At 47.3% G+C, this 19,859-nt stretch overlaps 1 protein-coding gene across 1 annotated transcript in view; it reads right to left on the bottom strand.

Annotated features, from left to right (window-relative positions):
- Surf4 (Surfeit locus protein 4) overlaps positions 1-18,682 on the bottom strand; it is a 132,446-nt gene extending 113,764 nt beyond the window's left edge. The window contains exon 1 of the mRNA XM_050168366.3: positions 18,526-18,682. Coding sequence (XP_050024323.1) covers positions 18,526-18,585 — 60 coding nt within the window. The 5' untranslated portion in view covers positions 18,586-18,682. The remainder of the gene's footprint in view (positions 1-18,525) is intronic.
- Between the last annotated feature and the right edge of the window lie 1,177 nt (positions 18,683-19,859).

Raw genomic sequence — 19,859 nt, 5'->3', positions numbered from 1 at the left:
GAAGAGAGAGAGAGAGAGATAATTTAATTGAAAGAAGGCAGAGAGGTCGGCCTGAGCTAAGGTGCTCTAGCCTGCTACTCTGCACAGGGGGACGGGGAATGGGGACATAAAGATGTGATGAGGGATGATGATGACATAGCAAGAGGGATGCGCAAAGATGAAAGCAAGTTCAACACTGATGATAAACATTCACAAATGTCATCCATGAAGCCACAATCAGGTTTCGCCTCAAGTCTGTAGTAACCAATTTGAGTGAACTTAAAAATAGAGGCGTTAGGACGAAGCTGGTGTGGGCCTCCCCTGCGTGAACAGCACAAGCGCCAAACAAAATCTTTATAGCATATAAAGAGCTGCGATAAGCGGCTCTAGCACGGCGAGCACTTCTAGGGCACTTTCAGCGGCCGGAGTCTCGAGACCGAGGAAGTCTGGCAGCTGCTTAAGGGCATAGCAGAGAATGTGTACAATTTTCTGATCGGCAAGGACAGTCTCACTTCAGTTTCTCACGTCGTGGAGCACTGCCGCACGTTTGAGACACTGAAGATGCGCCGAATGACGCCAAAGTTTGGCTGATTAGCCAACGTTACCCCTGTGGCCAGTATCGACATGAGCTCTTCATTTGACTTTGCGTCAACCATAAGACAGGTCATCCGCGAGGAGCTGTACACGCACAATAGACAGTTTTAGTTTCATGTGCACCGAAGTTTTGCACATCAGAGGTCTACGTGCGCTACATGCCACGTCTGTGGGATGCTTATAGTTTCGTGAGTCTGCTAGTGTAGGTAGGCCTGGCAAACATCGTTGCTTCCACCTGGTCTACTGGCACCTTCTGCCAGCATGCGCGAACGCTACTCCTGCCAAGTTCGTTCAAGACGAGCCGTAATGGAAGCCATCGCGTGTTTCTCGCACTTCACGAACTGCACATCCATCCTAGCTTGTGCTGCGTTCTCTGCCTGGTAGCTCGCAAGGCCCATCATGTATACGTGGGACACGCGACGCAAGGGCGCACATTTCATGTGCGTACGTGAGATGCGACGGGCCTCCCTGCATTCGGCGCATGCGCATTTAGATCCCACAAGATCTTGACGCATGTAGCGCTTCTACGTACGCGACTAAAACTGTCTAACGAAACAGCACATCGCCTGCCTGATGTCTCTGACGTCTCCTTTTTGCAAGCCCCGGCTACTTCACCTTTGGATGTATGGCATTCGTCAAAAGCGTGGCAGTTTGGGCGAGTTGGAATGTCATGACTTTTATTTTTTCTCTTCTTTTTTAGGCTTGTAGCGCAGCTCAGAAAGAGCAAAAAGGAAGGTGGAAGGGGTAAAGAAAGGGAACGGAGAACAGAGAAAGCGATATTACCGCCACTGCATTCGTCAGTCAATGTCACAGATTTATCAGAGTACCGACGCACACCAGCATCGAGAAGCAACTACTCTTCAGGTATCCGATTTGAACCTCATTACGTCCATTCCTCTGGACATCCTGCGAGGGGCAATGCTCTGCGTGACAACCTAGTCATTCGTCCTAGGTGTGCCTGACTGTTGAAGACTACTGCAGAAGCCGTCCACTTCCTACATGCTACATTTGCGGCGTTCTTGGTCACATAGCATATTTTTGTCCTCATCGCCATGGTACGATCAACTTCCAGCCCAAGTGTCCAACACCAAATAGCCTTCAACGGCACAATCGCCTCCTAACGGCAACTTCTCGCAAGGAAACTTCCGAAACCGCTCACCCGCCTCTGACCGTAGCATGATGCCGCCTCCTGTTCCTCGATTGCACCGGTCTCCTTCACCATGGTGTTGTTCAAGGTCACCACCGCCAGAAAATTAGAGAGTGTGCTCCCAGTGGAGGCGTGGTCACTGAAGATTCGCAGATGAAAGATATGCCTCCACCCATAAACACCGACTATGGGGCGCGGGGGGAGGCTCCGGGGCTCGAGCCCCCTCCGGAGTTTTCGAGGGGGGGGGGCTTAACCCCCCCCCCCCCGGCGATTGCGAAGCCCCCTCCCACTTACCCCACGCACACACCTAAAGTGCCAGTAACAGAGATTTGTCACCCACACCATTTGAGGTTTCTTTTAACTTTCCTCTACCTTTTCACTTGAAATTTTACTGAGGCTAATAGCTTACTGCATCATTGTTGGCGCAGCCATGCACGGCTTTTAATTACTACTTTTGCTTTATTTCTGTAAAAGCTGACAATAGGAGAAAACGCGCATTAGAAGCACTAGCAGCGGCTGCCTCATCAATATTTTGTCACATCAACATTGTTTTAAATTTCTGCTGTAAACACTATGCACATACACAATATATTTAAGTATACACACAGGACAAAGTTTAATATATCTTTCAAGGAGATGGAGGTAGCCAATTAACAATTATTTCTAAAGGTATGGATAGCCTATGCCTAGAGAATGAACATGTTGCTGTATGTTCACCACGCTTCAAATTGCTTTGCATGCTTTTTTGACCATGAAGAAAACCTATAGACTTCAGTGACCCCTTCCCTGCCTTTCCCATCCCGTTTCCCTCTATCTCTCTCTCTCTTGGCAGAGTCTTTTATCAACGGCGTGAGAGTAAGGAATAGCTGCGCAACCGCAAAACCTGCTGTTGGGGCGCCTTCCATACTATTATCAAGGTGATGCGCTGTCTTCGGGATTGCGACAGGCAATGCATTTACTCTCAATCAGTATGATGCGGGTGGGAGTGCACTCATGTGGTATTTTTCATACTTGGAGAGGCTTTTTTGCAAGTCGGAAAAAGTTGTACGCAATTAGTACGTCACTGAAAACACCACAGTTAGATGTCATTTTGGATTGCCTACAAATGCCTCACTGACACTTTGATAAACAGGACAGCACTTCTCGAGTTAGATAATTGCAATTACCGCATTGAATCTCGATAACGAATTACTGGCTGCTACTCCGCTGTACTGAAAACAATATGCACTAGGTTTTCTTCAGGTAATGCAACTGCTCTTTAAGTCTTGGTGCAGGATAATTGGGGAACACTGTATAATTCACTCAGTAACCGAAATGAGGCCAAGCTGGATTCACTCGAAATCAGAATCAACAGCAGTCATGCGCAGCAGCGCTTATACTCGGACTCATAGAAAAAGAAAAAGAGAGAGAGAGGCTACAGTTTTGCCGGAAAGGCGAAGCAGTATTAGTGATAGCCAAGCATACGACAATTACACGAAGGTAGATTACACCACCGAGAGAAGCCAGATTCTTGGTAGTGGGAGAGGACTCAGGCTGTGAAATTGAACTGTCTCCTACTATGAGGTCTTGTATATACTAATACAGCACCGTCACTTCAGCGCTCAATTCTTCGAGGTCACACGAAGTTCTTTCAAGTACAAGAAATATACATATATATATAATTCCCCCACCCCCCACCTCGGAAAAATGAAAACTCTCCGCCTGTGCCTCCACCTGTGTTTATGTTGAACAAAGTGAAGCCTTTGCTGATTGTGAGCCTACATAGACATTTGTGGGCACTGGTGCTACTTCTGTGATGAGCCTTGCTTTTAAAAGATTATTAGGACACAAAGCGGTATTTGAATTGAACCAAGTAGAAACATTTTGCGGTATGAATGGGGATTCGTTGTGGCCTGTTAGTGTTTCCACTGCGCAAATATCACTGGACGGTCAAGCTTTCATGAGTGAATTAACAATTCTCTGCCAATCCTTGCATGATGTTATATTAGGCATAGATTTTTTACAAATGTGTGGTGCCACAGTTGATTGCTCAACAGGGAAAATGTTTTCGAGTGGCAACTTTTCTTCCGAGTTCATGCAGGATGCTCCAAGCGAGGATGGTGCATTTCACGCCTGTGATCTCGTCCCTGCTCTGTCAGCTGTGTGTGTTCTGGCAGGCTCTGCTAGTACCATTCATCAAACCTTCAAAATCACAGTAGAGCCTGCACATTTAACGTGCATGAAGAAGAACATTTTTCAACCACACTGTCTTGCGTCTGTATCTCAGTGGGAAAAATGCAGTAGTGCCACCTGGCATGAAATTTGCTATCTTCAAACAGCACAAATCAACGTTAGTCACCGTACTTGCAGATGTTCCACATAAGTGAGTTGGCGTTTGTTGAGAAGACTAAAAGATTCTTGATATGATCAGCAAGTCAATCAGCACAGATTCGTGAACATTGCTAACTAAGCACTTAAGTATCTTCAACTTTCCCGAGCGGGATAACGCGCTGTCCATTCCTGCGTCTCGAACCATGCACAGAATTAACATGGAGTCGGTGCAGATTGTTCAGCAGAAATCCTACCAAGTATCTCCGTCAGAGTGCAAGATTATCGACGAACAAGTTTGCAAAATGGCATAGAAAGGAGTAATCCAAGACTTGTTCAGTCCATGGACTGCTCCAGTTACACTTGTGAAAAAGAAAAACAGTACTTGGAAATTTTGTGTGGACTACTGCTGTCTAAATTTCATTACCAAGAAAGATGTTGACCCTCTTCCAAGGGTAGATGACGCATTGGACTGCCTCCATTCGGTGTCCTACTTCTGCTAATTTGTGACTGGAGTACAGGCAAATCCCAATGCACCCAGTGGACAAGAAAAAAAAACTGCATTTATAACCCCAGACAGCCTTTTTGGACTCTGCAATGCACGTGCAACTTTCTAAACATTTATGGACATCATTCTTCAAGCCTCAAATGGGATATCTTTATGTATTACCTAGACAACATTGTCATCTTCGAAAGCAATTTCGAAGAGCACTACTGGCGCCGGGAAGTTGTCTTAAACTGCATTGAAGAAGCCGGCCTAGTACTCAATTCTAAGAACTGTCGCTTCGGTGAACGGCAGACATTGGTGCTAGGCCATCCTGTAGATAAGGGTGGTATCGGGCCTGACCTACAAAAGACCGTGACTGTTAAGCCTCCTCGATCTGCTAAAGGGCTTCATAGTTTCCTAGGCCTCGGCTCTTATTCCCACCAATTTATACCGGCTTTTGCTGATGTCCCCTGTCCTCTGATCTGACTTGCCTTCTGCATAAGGACACCGCTTTTGATTAGACCCGAGCGCGACGCTTCTTTTCGTCAACTGAAGTTCCTGCCAACAACGGGCCCTATCCTTCAGCATTTCCACCCAGCTGCCCTGACAAAAATCCACACTGATGCGAGTGGCGTTGGTGGAGTCCTCGTTCAACGATGCGACTGGAAGGAGCACGTCATTGGTTATGTGAGCAATGACGTGCTCACAATGGCACAATCGCCTTTGGGTGATACATACTTAATGTTCTCCAAAGGCACACATTAAGTAAGCCTGAACCCAATTACATAGTTACGGAGCAAGAATGCCTAGCAGTCATTTTTACTGCACACTGTGTCCGCTCGTATGCGTCCATTCACAATCGCCACAGATCATCATTTCTTGTGCTGCCTTGTCAGCTTGCATGATCCCTCTGGTCATCTTGCATGCTGGGTTCTATGTCTCCATGTGTGCAACTTCCTAGTTGCACAACAAGCGTAGTTGCTGACATGCTGATGCAAACTGCTATTCGCGAATGCCACTAAACATGACAGTTTGGGATGCAGATAACTTTGACCACCTGATCGCTTCTTTGGCACCAGCATTTCCTGATAAAGAGACCGTTGAGAAGGAGCAGCAAGAATACTTTAGCTTAGTTTCAATGCTCAACATTCGGAGGCTTTTTTGTTTGTAATGGCCTCCTCTACAAACGGAATTTCTCAACGACTGGTGCCTGCTTCCTTATTGTCGTTCCAGAGAAGCTACACTCTACTATTCTGCGGGCCATGCACGATGATCCTCCCTCCAGACATGTAGGAGCAGCGCGAACTTTCCATCGTTACCAAGAACAGTTTTTCTGGGCCCCAATGTGCCAGTCGAATGAAATGTGGTTATTTGTGCTCAGTGTCAGGCCCACATGCATCTAACCATGACAACAGCCGGACTTCTACAACCACTGTTGCCTCCTAGCCTTCCTCTCGAGCAAGTTGGAATTTATCTCATGGGTCCCTTTCCCTGCTCATCAAAAGGGAACCGTTGGATCACCATGGTACGTGCTGACCCAGTACTGCTGCTTTACCATGTGCCACTGCCAGCCAAGCTTCCATTTTCCTGCTGCACTCGATCATTCTCCCTCCTCGAGTCATCGTCAGCAGCCACCAGTTTACTGCAGATGTCGTAGAAGAACTTCGATTGTGCCCTTCCAGTTCTCGCCACTTGGCACCGTATCAACCACAAACAAATGGGCTGACCGAGCATACCAACCACACACAGGTGAATATGTTGCCTATGTACGTCACATCATAGCACAAAGAGTGGAACGACACTTTGCCCTTTGTTATAAACACCTTTAACACTGCAAAGCACGAAACTACTGGCTACACTCAGTTTTTCCTCCTCTGTGCTCGTCCGCCGCATCACACACTCAACACCATATTTTCTTTCTCCACCCACGACGATCTCTCCATCGCCGAGACTCGCTGAAGAAGCTCGATACTTGGCCCGCATGTGTTCTCTGGCTTCGCAAGACCACTCAAAAGCATAGAACGACAGGCCACATTAGGATGTCACCTATTCTCCAGGGGATCTAGTTTGGCTATGCTGTCCGGTGCACAAGTGTGTCTTGTATCAGAAACTTCTCACCAACTATACTGGCCCATACGTTGTTGCTGATCAGCTCAGTGAACTATCAGCTGGCATGTCTCACCACAACTGGACGACATTCCACCAAGACTGAGCTTGTACACGCCACTCGTCTGAAGACCTTCACTCTGAGTGGCTCACCCAGAGGGCATCATCTAGGAGGGGGAAAATATTACAGCACATGTGCTCGCATGGGTGAAAGTGCAAGTGGGGTAAAAGAGAAGAAGGATGTTTGCCCCCGTCTGAGACTCGCCTTGCCTATTAAATAAACCCCGTTTCATGTCGTTAGAGTATCTTCAATTATCCCTAACTATCTAAAAGTAGCTAAGGTTATTCCAGTTTTCAGGAAAGATGACAAAATGTTTCTATTTACAGTCCTACTCTACTCATCCTTCTCTGGGCAAAGTCACTGAAAAATTATTAATTGCTAGTTGAACTAGAGTAGCTAGAATAACTATAACATACTGAAACCATGTTAGTTGAACTTCCATGCTGGAAGTCCTACAAAACTTGCCCAACTTTCCTTGACTGATTGTATCAAGTATTCCATTCACCGAGACTGCATCATTGGCTAAGTATTTTCAGACTTGACAAAAGCATTTGACACCATTATTCATAACATTCCTCTTGAACAAACTAGAAGATTATGGCATTTCTTGCCCTGCCCTTAACTTGATAGAAAGCTATTCACTAATAGAAAGAAACAGCTTATGTATCGGGTCTTTTCTCTTAACATTAAAACAATTAATCAAGGCGTACCTCAAGGTTCATAAGCAGGTCCATTGCTTTTCATCATGTATATCAGATGTCTCCAAACTACAGCCGGCGGGGGCCTCCTGACAAGCCCGCGCTCGGCTGTGGTACTTGTGGATTCGATGACGTTCTTTCCCAGAGCCTCCGCTCGAGCAGGCTTTTTCCACAAAACCATGTGCACTTCATTCTGGCAGCTGGCTTAACTGCAGTTACACTATCATACGACCATTGTGTGAGGAGCGCAAGACACTCAATTGGTCAGTCCCTGCTGCCACATCAGAAGACACGCCAAAGCTTTCTCGACCTGGCTCAAGCGAGCTGGACTCTGGAAGCTTTGGCCAACTTCCCACCTACAAAACTACAGTATGCAAACAGCTGTACTGTATAAAGCTCCTTTCTTCATTCCTTGTCACCTCGTTACTGAGCCTGGCCGCTGAAGTCACGTGCAGTGGGGCCTGCCATCTTCTAGATGCCGGTGGTCGAAGATTGGTGGCAACGACGAGCAAGTGACAAATTCAGTTCACGTTTGCTGCCAAGCACGAAAGTGCAGGGCACGTTCATTGCTGAATGCGAACTCAGAGACCCATCCTGTCACATGAGAGCGTTGCAGTGTCTGAAGGTTTAAATGCTGTGGTCGGTGCTGGCATCGTTTTGCGTTTCTCCACCAGCTAAAAAAATAATAAATAAATAAATTTTCGAAAGATACTATTTCAGACACTCTGCAAGAGATTCGTCTTAAAAATCTTCGTACTTCCTTGAAAAGTTCTTACTCTCAGTCATGTGTAAAAAAAAAAAAAAAGAGAATTGATTTTTCGGCAGAACTTTGTATGTACTCGTCTCACAACATTAAACATGCATACACACATCAAATAGTTGTTAAAAGCCTCAAGCAGAATTCCAGTCTTGTTGGTACATTCAATACATTTCAGTGATTCACAAACTTTAATAGATAATTCCGCGGAATCGTTCATGGGGAATAGATTTATTGCCATTGAAAACACCCAGATTTGCCGCAGGGATTGTTTCTGATAAACAAATGCAGTCATAGTTCCCATTTCTACATGTTCCATAATAAAGTCAATCACCAGTAAGTTGTGTTTATAATTTTCTAACAATTCATGGCTAAACTGTGAATTGTAATGAGATTTGAGAATTGCAATGAAATAATGAGTAATTACAAGTTCTCCCTTTTTTTCTACTTTGAGGGTTTTCTGGTTGGTGTCAAATATAAACAAATACCTATATCACCTTTGATATTTTTTTTTAATCAGCTGCTTATGTTTTAATAAGTTGCACTTTGTATCCATTCCTATTTGTGCCATTCTGATAGGACAGTGTGTTGTATATTTTTATGTTGGAGTCTGCGGCTGCCATTGTTCTTGGTAATAAATTTAAAGCCTTTGGAATTATGCTAAAATTTCTCTGTGACCTCATAAATATTGTTCCTTATTTCAATGCTGTTGCAGGTCATCGTCGTGATAAGCCCTTACATATCCTGCTCCCTCTAAATATTTCTACATGTTCTAGAAGGTCTTAATGTCACTGTGTTGTGTTACAAGTAAATGTAAATAGGGAGTTGGCAAGTAAATCACTTGTAAACACCTGCCTCATGATGGTTTTTAACACTACTTGGAAGCTGCAATGAAAGGATTACTTTTTAGAGCCTGGTGATTTGATGAACTATCCCGTAATTCCTTAGTTGCTCAACCACAATTTTTCAACCAGGTTAATTGGCTCAACTGTGAAAGAAAATAAGCTCAGAGTGCCACCTGAATATATCTCTTGGTGTAACTCGTTCTAACAAGTACAGCAATGACTACTGTGCACAACTGGCTTACCTGCAATATATAGCAATTACGGCTGCGTGGTTCCAAGCATAGAGAATATAAAGGAAAGCCTCACTTTATTAAAATACGCCTATACTGCAACTTACACGAATAGCGTTTTCTTACACGAATAGCGTTCCTCGCCTCGTCCTGGAGCTCCGCACTCTAAACCTGCCAACAAGATCGCCTTGCACTATGCCTGATCCCGCCACCTCGTTGCCTGCACTACCAGCTGCCACTGTCATCTGCGCCGGCGTCCCTCATCAACGCGACCCACCCATTTTCAGTGGGACCGCCGAACATGACGTGGAAGACTGGCTCTCATCGTACGAACGTGTAAGTGCCCATAATAAATGGTATGACCAGTCTAAGCTGACCCACGTGCCGTTCTACCTCGTCAACGTAGCCAAACTTTGGTTCTTCAACCACGAATCAGACTTTACAAGCTGGTCCGCGTTTAAGACTCTGTTTGCTGAAGTGTTTGATCGCCCAGCTGTGCGTAAGCTACGCACTGAACAGCGTCTACGCCAGCGCACACAGCAGCCTGGAGAGACATTCCCCAGCTACATCGAGGATGTTCTCGATTTGTGCAAGCGGGTAAATCCCAGCATGTCAGAGGATGACAAGATCAAACACATCTTCGAGGGCATCGAGGACAGCGCATTCCAGATGTTGCTGGCCAAAAGCCCAACTAGCGTATCCGTCCTCATTAACCTCTGCCAGAGCTTTGACGAGCTGCACAGCCAATGTTCCATCGCCCGCCAGAACATGCAGCACGCCGATTCCGTCTCGAGCATCGCGGTTTCTACCGAAATAACCAACTCCACCCTCTCGCAGCATATCAAAGATTTTATCCGTGAAGAGGTGGCCAGGCAGCTCTCGCTGCTGCCTCACAGTGACGCACCTACGGCAGCTTTGCCTCCAACGCTGCAGGAAGCCATCCGAAATCAGATATCTGAAGCGCTTCCTGCAGCTCCTACAACCCCCCCACCCAACCCTATGAGTGTGCCGCTGGCCCATACCAACTTTGCCAATCACCCTACGTCGCTGCCGCTCAGTTATGCAGCCGTGGTTGCACGGCCACCTGCGCAGACAGCTTCCTTTTCATCGCCCATGCATTCGGCTTCATTTCCAGTTGCCCGACCGTCACCACACTTTTTTCGTCCCACCGAGACGTGGCGCACTCAAGACAACCGGCCTATCTGCTTCGCCTGTGGCATTGCTGGCCATGTGGCGCGCTTCTGTCGCCGCCGCGCCGCGCCTCAACTGCGCGTACCAGCTTTGACACGCCCAGCCACGCACCACAATACGCCGCCACGCCTCCATTATCACCGCGACGTCTCGACACTGATCGCCAATTGGAAACTCGGCGTTCCCCTTCCCCTCGTCGGCGTTCGATTTTGCCCCTGCGTCGTCGAGTTCCCATTGAAGAGGGAAACTGACTGCTGCAGTTCCTGAGGCAAGAACAGCAAATACATCGACGTTCTCGAGACCTCAATCTTCGCCGCAAAATGTAATTACCGTTTTTGTAGAGGGAGTACCAGCAGTGGCACTAGTCGATACCGGAGCAGCCGTTTCCGTCATTCTTGAGGGCCTTTGCCGCAAGCTACGAAAAGTGACTACAGCTCGCTCTGGCCTGGTGCTTGCCATTGCCAGCGCACAGCGAATTCACCCTTCAGCTGTATGCACAGCCCGTGTCGTCATCAACGACGTTCTGTACATAATCGAGTGTTTCGTGCTACCATCGTGCTCTCACAACCTCATCCTTGGTTGCGATTTCCTGTCATGTCATCATGCTGTCATTGACTGTTCACGTGCAGAAGTGTCGCTTTTACCACTATGTGAATCACTGCCGACCAGATCTCCTCACTTTGCCGACAAACTCACTGTTGATGCCGACACAACCATACCTCCTGAGTTGTCGATGGCTGTTGTCTTGTCGTCTGATGCCGCATCTGACGCCCCTGTAGTGTTCACGCCGTTCGATGTGTTAGCTCAATGCAAAGGCATTGTTCTTCCGTTTGCCATGCTTACTATAACATCTGGGTCAACTGTGATGCTGGTCACCAACTACTACCAGTACCCGATCAGCCTACTGCGTGGAGAGACAGTAGGATACTTCCAAGCGGTCGACTACGTCGACGACCTCTATGTTCCTGCCGACTCCCTCCGTCACGTTGATGCCATCGCTTCGGTCTCCGGCTCATCACCTTCAGTGGGTTTTGACAAGGCCATCGACCCTGCACTTTCCCCATCTCATCGCCGCCAACTTCTCGCTCTCCTTCACAAGTTTGTCTCTTCTTTCGACTGTCATCAGACGTCACTTGGCCGTGCCACCGGTGTTTCTCACATCATTGACACCGGTTCCCACTCCCCCTTGCGACCGCGCCCGTATCGTGTCTCTGCCGAAGAGCGCCGAATCATCACAGAGCAAGTGGACGACATACTCAAACGTAAAGTCATCCGTCCTTCTCAAAGTCCTTGGTCTTCACCTGTCGTATTGGTGAGGAAAAAAGATGGCTCCATTCGCTTTTGTGTCGACTACAGATGCCTAAACAAGATAACGAGGAAAGACGTTTATCCTCTGCCTCGAATCGATGACGCTCTCGACTGTTTACAAGGCGCAGAATACTTCAGTTCCTTGGATCTGCGCTCCGGGTACTGGCAAGTTCCAATGGCCGTGCTTGACCGTCCGAAAACCGCATTCATTACACCCGATGGCCTCTACGAGTTTAACATCATGCCCTTCAGGTTGCGCAATGCGCCTGCTACCTTTAAGCGTATGATCGACACCATCCTTCGTGGCCACAAATGGAAGACCTGTTTGTGTTACCTCGACGACATCGTCATCTTCTCAACCGATTTTCTGACGCACCTCGCTCGCCTGCATGACATTCTGACCTGTCTCGCCTCTGCCGGTCTACAGCTTAACCTCAAAAAGTGACGCTTTGCTGCAAGCAAGTTAACCATATTGGGTCACGTTATCTCAAAAGACGGCGTCCTCCTGGATCCAGACAAGCTCCGCGCTGTTGCACAGTTCCCAAGGCCCACGTCTATCAAAACCCTTAGAAGTTTTATTGGCTTATGTTCTTATTTTCGTCCCTTCGTACGCAATTTCGCATCCATCATGGTGCCTTCGACAAGTTTACTTTCCGCCAGTAACGGCATAGCAGCATGGTCACTTGAATGTGATGCAGCATTTCAGCAGTTGCGCCACTTGTTGACCTCACCACCGATTCTTCGCCACTACGACCCTGATGCTCCCACGGAAGTCCATAATGACGCCAGCGGAGTTGGCCTTGGCGCGGTCTTAGCGCAACGGAACGCTGGCTATGATGAATACGTTGTCGCTTATGCGAGCCGTACTCTCAAGAAAGCAGAATTAAATTACTCCGTCACAGAAAAGGAGTGTCTAGCGATCATCTGGGCACTAAGCAAGTTTCGCCCATACCTTTACAGCCGTTTTTTCGCCGTTGTTACTGACCACCATGCCCTTTGTTGGCTTTCTTCCTTGAAAGACCCGTTTGGACGCTTGAGACGTTGGGCGCTTCGCTTGCAAGAGTACGACATCCGCGTCATGTACCGCTCCGGTCGCAAGCACTCCGACGCTAATGCGTTCTCTCGCTCCCCACTGATGCCTGATTTGGCGTCGTCGTCAGCTTCCTCGTCCACCCTGTCACCGTTCACCATCACTGACATGCTCACAGAGCAGCGCAAGGACCCATCCCTTGCAATGTTACTTGACTACCTTGCTGCTCCGTCTGATGTCCCTTCGGCATGAGCACTGCGTCGCCAAGCAACCCACTTTTCAGTGTAGGACAACATTCTATATCACCGAAACTACATGCCCGACGGACGCAAATGGCTCCTCGCTATACCTCGTCATATGCGCTCTGACGTCTGCGCGTCTTTTCACGCTGACCCCGTAACGCTCATGCCGGCGTCCTCAAAACTTACACAAGGTTGCGTCAGCGCTATTATTGGAGAGGCATGTACAACTTTGTGCAGAAGTACATTCACTCTTGCACTACATGCCAACAAGGCAAGACACCTACACAGCGTTTCACAGGACCGTTGCAGCTGCTTCCATGCCCATCTCGTCCGTTCGACCGCGTCGGCATCGACCTCTACGGCCCGTTTCCATGCAGCGGGCGTGGAAATCGGTGGATTATTGTCGGCGTAGATCACCTTACTCGCTACGCTGAGACTGCAGCACTGCCAGCAGTGACCGCCCGTGAAGTTGGTTTTTTCATCCTTCACAATTTTGTTCTTCGCCACGGTGCTCCCCGAAAATTACTGAGTGATAGGGGCCGTGTCTTCCTGTCGGAGGGCATCCAAGCCCTCCTCGCTGAGTGCAGGATAATTCATCGCAAATCGACCGCGTACCAGCCCCAAACCAACGGTCTGACCGAGCGCTTCAATCGCACACTTGGCGACATGTTGCGGATGTATATTTCATCCAACCACTCCAACTGGAACACCGTACTCCCCTTTGTTACGTTCGCGTACAACACCGCGACGCAAGCGACCACCGGCTTTTCCCCCTTTTTCCTTGTGTATGGCCGTGAGCCTTCATGCCCTTTAGACACCATACTGCCGTACCAACCTGACACTACAGAGTATACTCCGCTTTCCGAAGTCGCCAAATATGCTGAAGATTGCCGTCAGCTAGCACATGCCCTGACTAGTGAGACTCAAGAACGTCAAAAGACAAGACATGACCGTGCTCATCAACCACCGCACAACTTTGCTCCTGGTTCGCTTGTGTGGCTTTGGATACCAGCCCACATTCCTGGCCTTTCTTCCAAACTCCTGGTGCGTTATCACGGTCCATACCGTATAATCGAGGCCACTTCACCAGTCAACTACGCCGTCAAGCCGCTCACAGTGTCACCAGACCTGCGTCGTCGTGGGCGAGAGACAGTACATATCAACCGCCTGAAACCGTACTACGACCCGCTCATCTTCTCCGCGCCCTGAGTCGCCAGGATGGCTACGCTTTGCTCCCGGGGCATTGTAATGAAGCAGACGCGCCCCTGTGTATGTGCCGTCTGAAGAGAATAAACCTCATCGCAGGTGCAATAAAAATGATATGGAGCAAGACAAAACAAAACAACTGTGATCTGTCATGCACTATTTCATTCTTGACAGTGCTGCACCAACTGGCCTACACTATTTCAGTGTAAACACTATGCGCTAAAGTCAACATGAATTCATAGAAATACTGGAGTAGCACTAACACACTAGCAAAACCAATGGCCTCTTGTAAGGAATAATGACGCTTCCCAGAACCCACCTCAATGTCTTACGGACTTTGCCACTTGGTGCCAAGGAAAAAGGGCACCATTTGGTTATTATTATCATGAGTCGCCAGTGTGAGCAGAGTCAACAGTTCAGCCAGCAGTGGTTGCAGGCTCCCTGTCACATTTCACTTTTGTATGCATATGTTCAGGTGTGACGTGATCGCTGTTCGCATGGAGGAAAGTAATAAACTAGGAGAGATAGCATTACCCAGCCAGCCTTGGCAAGCGACCTCTCAAGAGAGGACACTCCCTTTACTTTTTCCCTCGCAGTATCAGTCCAACCCGTGACCTCAGAGATTCAGCTTATTAGCTGGGAATGTTTTCTTTCCGGCACTTTTTAATCAATGCGCACTTGTTCGACTGTCCTGGACTAAACACTGGGGCGTATTGTTATAACGGTTCGAAAAGCAAACTGTTTGGTTGGCCTCGCTTGATAGGTCAGAATCGTTTTTGTTGATTAAAGCAGCATTCTCAAAATTCTGTTTTCTTTTTCTCTTTGTATAATGATCTTTGTTATGATGATATGCTTATTGTGTCGCACTAACTTACATTACTTTCACATTGTACTATGCATTGTTATCTGATTGTCTTCTTTTCTTCTTTTGTAGTTACCTCTAGCCATTAGCCCCCCCACTCTGTGATGCCTCATGTAAGTCCTCAGGGTACTATAAATAAATAAAAAAAATCATGCGAGGCCAAGCAAATGGGACTAACTTGACTTGGGCTACACACATGACAGACATTAGTGTAACCAAAGCTGTTAATAGTGCAGCACAAGAAGTGTACAGTGCAGCGAAATTCTCCAATTACACTCTGTGGGCTATGTGGAATTGTCACGTGGCCTAAGGTAGCATGTGTGCCCGTGTTCTGTTTGCACGGCTTTTCAAAGCTCTCTTTGCCTCTTCCTCCCACTGCTGCTGTTGGGGAGTGGTTCAGAGCGTGTGTACACGACAGGAGCGCAGCAGACAAGGAAGGTGACGCGAGAAACTCGTTTGGACATTTACGCCGCGTCGAATGTGCACAGTGCCCTCTGGAGCTCTCTGGGTGTTGCCACATTAGCCTCTTGAGAGCTGCAATTGTCCGTGACCCCCCCACAAGAGCATCTCAGAAATTGCAGCACTTACCTTTCTACTAACATGAAAATCCAGAGGGAAGCTAGACAGAATGTACAGAGGAGGGGGAGGCAGAGAATGGGTAGGACCGACACATCCTTGCTCGCAGTTCCCATACAAGGGGGAGGAAAGAGAGGTGACGTGAGAAGGCAAAGAAACGCCACTTTTAAAGACACAACAGTGGTTGCAGCCAAACGGAATAAATTTAAGTTCAAGGTACGGTACGGCACATTCCTGATATTTCTAAAAAAACAAACGCCACACAAATTTGTCGAGCGGACACACATGGCGTGCACAAGCTGAGCCACCATTTCGACGAGGGCGAAATTTTAAAAAAAAAATGCTGAAGCACTTAGATTTATGGACACATTAAAGGACACCACGGTGTCAAAATTAATACGGTGTCTGCCACTACAGCGTGCCTCATAATCCGATTGTGGTTTTGGCACGTACAGCCTGATAAATCAATTCAAGTTTAACACCTCTGCGACGATGCAATATGCCATGCAAGGCAATGAATATGCTCAGCCCTCTCAGAGGTTATAAGGTATGGCGCACAACACCACCCCCTGTGTGTTCTGCGTACTGTGTGTTCTGTGTCGTACAAGGTGAGGTTTAACATCAACTCCCCACTCTCGTGTTAAACTAAATGAAGAAATTAAACTCAGCGTCAACATCACTGCTAATTATCGCCAACCAAATCAAACAGCACAGAAAGCTTTACTTATATCGATTCCCACAGTGTGTGGGATTGACACAATCTTAAGGAATTTATAGAGGCTCAGCAAGAATGAATTTTTCAACAAGGTTAATCAATGTTTGACTGCGCAAAAAAATACTGACGCACCACCCATGTTGTCATGGCATACCATGCACAGTCTCAATTATTTGTTTTGCTTTCAATGAAGGTCCTGGACCTCTAGAGCCTAGGAAATACACTGGCAAGCAAGTGACCCTGCGACACAGTATGTGGTCACGTGGGAGCAGGACATTGTGAGGTTTTGACTCAAAACCTTGCAATGATAGCAAAAGATGAGACACAGCGAGTGGCAAACAAACATGCAGAGCGCTGACTTGCAACTGATTTTATTGACCCCAGGTGACCTGTTCTTTTTTTTTTTTAGTTGACAAACCACTGCGCACGGGTACAATACTAGCTAATGCTGTTTTTTTTTCTTGGCTGGTATTGCTGTAATACAACTTGGCTGGTGTCATATGCTAACCTTCTTGAATATGCTGCAACTAGTTCACCTGTTGTAAAATTACAATTATAATTACGTTACACTGTTGTAATATCTTTCACAGGTATAAACTGGTCAATATCAAAAATTCATATCCTGTGCTGGCCACTAATTTAGCAATGCATACTCACTTAATTACCATGTTTTTTGACAGTAAGGGCTCTCCTTGAGAAGATTATTCAACAACAAACAGCACTGAGTGGCAGTCTGACTCGCATGTTGAACACAAGTTAACTTTCACATTGGCAGAGTGCACATATCTGAGAAAATTCCACAGCTACCATAATTGTTCAAAAGTAGAAAAATAATGGTTACGGAAAGTGTTGGGAAAGAAGACCACTTCTCAACTATTATCCACTGCAAACCAGCAAGAAATTAAGCCAAATTCAAACTCCTGCATCGAAGAGAAGGGAATGGCTGGCAGAGTAAGTTGCCGCCAGTTGGTCCTCAATGGTCCAGTGTGCCCAGTGACATACATCCACATTTCGACTGGGGCCAAATGCAAACATGCTCGTGCACTTAGGTGCAAGAAACCTCAAGATTTGTCTAGAGCCCCCCACTTTGGCATGGCGCTTTTGGCACATACAATCAGTTCATATGGGAAAACGGAGGCCTCAGGAGAGATTAACCCAATGTGTTCACGGCCACACCCCTTGCTGGACATTGTTTACTTGAGCACACTTCCCTCGTCAGCAAAAGTTAGTTGGGGCTACTGTGCCGGCGGAAGCCGGCGGAATACCCACTCCCAAGAAGTAATGGTCAACATCTTGGTAACCTGCAGGTGTAGCAATGTCAGTTTGGCACAAATGGTTCCGAGTACGGCGTGGGGATTGCCGATTACCATGCTTTCCTAGGAATCCAGGAAACTACCCTCTTGCATTTCACTCTGGTAGGGCTTGGTTGACACTGGTTGTTGGAGATGATTGCCTGCCCGGTGAAATGAAAAAGCATGGCGTCCAACCATATTCAACACTAACATGACCTGTGCTGACCACCATGTCATCTCGAACATGCTCATTGGTGCCTTTCACATTATGTTTGTTGCCTCTTGAGGCAACACCGAGACCTGATCTTCGCCGAGACCCGATCTAGTCTGCAAGTCGGCAAAGGGCAACGAAGTACAATAAGGTTACTAAACAATCTTAAAGCCAAGCAAACTGCGAGGTGAATTATGAGGAAAGTACTTAATGCACCTCGTTTTGCTCAGTGAATCGCATCAGCGTGGATCGCATGCGGAACACAACGTAAACCACTGATGTGTGAGTGCCCAATTTAACGAAGCTCTTGACATTCACAGCTACACACACGTTTTGCCGGGACACATTACATTCTGTCAACGTGAGAATGTGGCTGGCTATGCGGGTCTTTCAGGACTAGTGATAGCGCCCTGTTTTTAAGTGGACCAGTTGAGTCAAAGTCACAGTGAGAACTATCATCCCACCAGGAGAAGGGCCGCAATCCGATCGCGGCATAAAAGAGGCTGCCACGTTGGCGTCTGCTTCGAAACGCTTTTTCGCCAAGCGGCGTTTCCAAGCACAAGTCGCCGATAAACGCATCGCAGCCACAACGTGTCATCCACGCCACAGGGCAACCGAGGCCTGCCGCCAGGCTCGAATTCGTGGAGAAACCGAGCTTGGACCTCAGACTTCTGTCCTCACCTGATCCGCGATGTCTTCGGCGGTGTTCATGACTTGCTGTGCTGCTGGAAGATTCGCCATCCTGGCTGCACACAGGCGAGGTGCAAAGAGAGCCGCCAACGCAGCATAGGCGATGTCCACAACACGGCGGTTATGACGTTTTCTGGAATTGCTTCCGGCGCGTTTACTCTACACAAGCATCGCCTTCGAGATTTAATTTTGTTACTTCAAAGAAGTAGTCGCTGGGCGATTGGTTTTGACACCACCTATTGTTGAATGTGCAACCAACGCGAGAGAAACAAAATTGTACTTGCTACTTAGACTGCTTCACTTTTCTTTGTAGCAAAATTTTATTTGTAATTAAACAAGGCTTTTATCGTGGCTAGATGTGCCGACCGACGCATCTGGAGCGTAGTTCACCACTTCTCCGCATCATGACGCAAAATTGGCGCTGCGGCGAGTACAGGGCCCTGAATATGCTGCACCTGTTCGAAAAAAGATTTTGCGCTCACCGCTGCACTGTTCTTGCTCAAATATTGCAGCGAGATCGAATTTTGAAATCTATCTCGTTTGGTATAACACCTGGCACAGTTAATTGCATGGTATTTAAGTAAAAAAGTGCACATTTGCCTGCGCTTATGGGAATGCGAGCTGCTGTAGCGCGGCGCAAGCATAAACTTGTGTCGCCGCCTGCCGTCAGATGCAGAAAGCAGCGTTCCAAAGAGGGCAGACGAGACGTTTATTTGAGGGATCGCCAGCCGTTTGTGCGCAGGCGCAAGTGAGAGCGGGCGCGAGAGAGAAAATTTGGGGGCATAGAGTTTCTGCCCTATAGGGAAACTTGGCGCTAGTGTCTGTATACGGGGTTCTCATGAGCGTTGACTCAACCGACTCAACATACATGGGATATATACATGGGAATGATGGGAAGTACAGGCTTCGGATTGACTTCAATCTTTAGACTAGTGGCGTTTGCTTGTGGCGCAGTAAACGAAGCTATACTCAAATATTATCGCGTGAAATCAAAATTTATTTCTTCAGTATGTTACATAATGTACAACACGCTACATAAACTTTGTATGAATTTGAGATGTAAGCATGGTTTACTATAGTTTGTCACCAGGACACACCAGGGTATACATACTTGTGCGATTCTGTTCCCGATTTATCGCCAAAAAATAATTATTTATTTATTTTTGCAACAGCAATAAGAACCGTGCATGTATATATATATAAAGATACTCATCAAGTATTTATGGAAATAGAAATGTTGTATTGTGAGAAAGTGTTGCGCGCGCCCTTGAGAGGAATGCTACAAGTGTCGTCTGCTACGACGCCTACTCGCTGCAAACGCGAGA

The sequence above is a fragment of the Dermacentor andersoni genome, chromosome 1, assembly GCF_023375885.2.
Source record: "Dermacentor andersoni chromosome 1, qqDerAnde1_hic_scaffold, whole genome shotgun sequence".
NCBI classification, from domain to species: domain Eukaryota; kingdom Metazoa; phylum Arthropoda; class Arachnida; order Ixodida; family Ixodidae; genus Dermacentor; species Dermacentor andersoni.
Note: the sequence above shows the minus strand (reverse complement) of the source record. Positions and strands in the feature narration are given on the sequence as shown.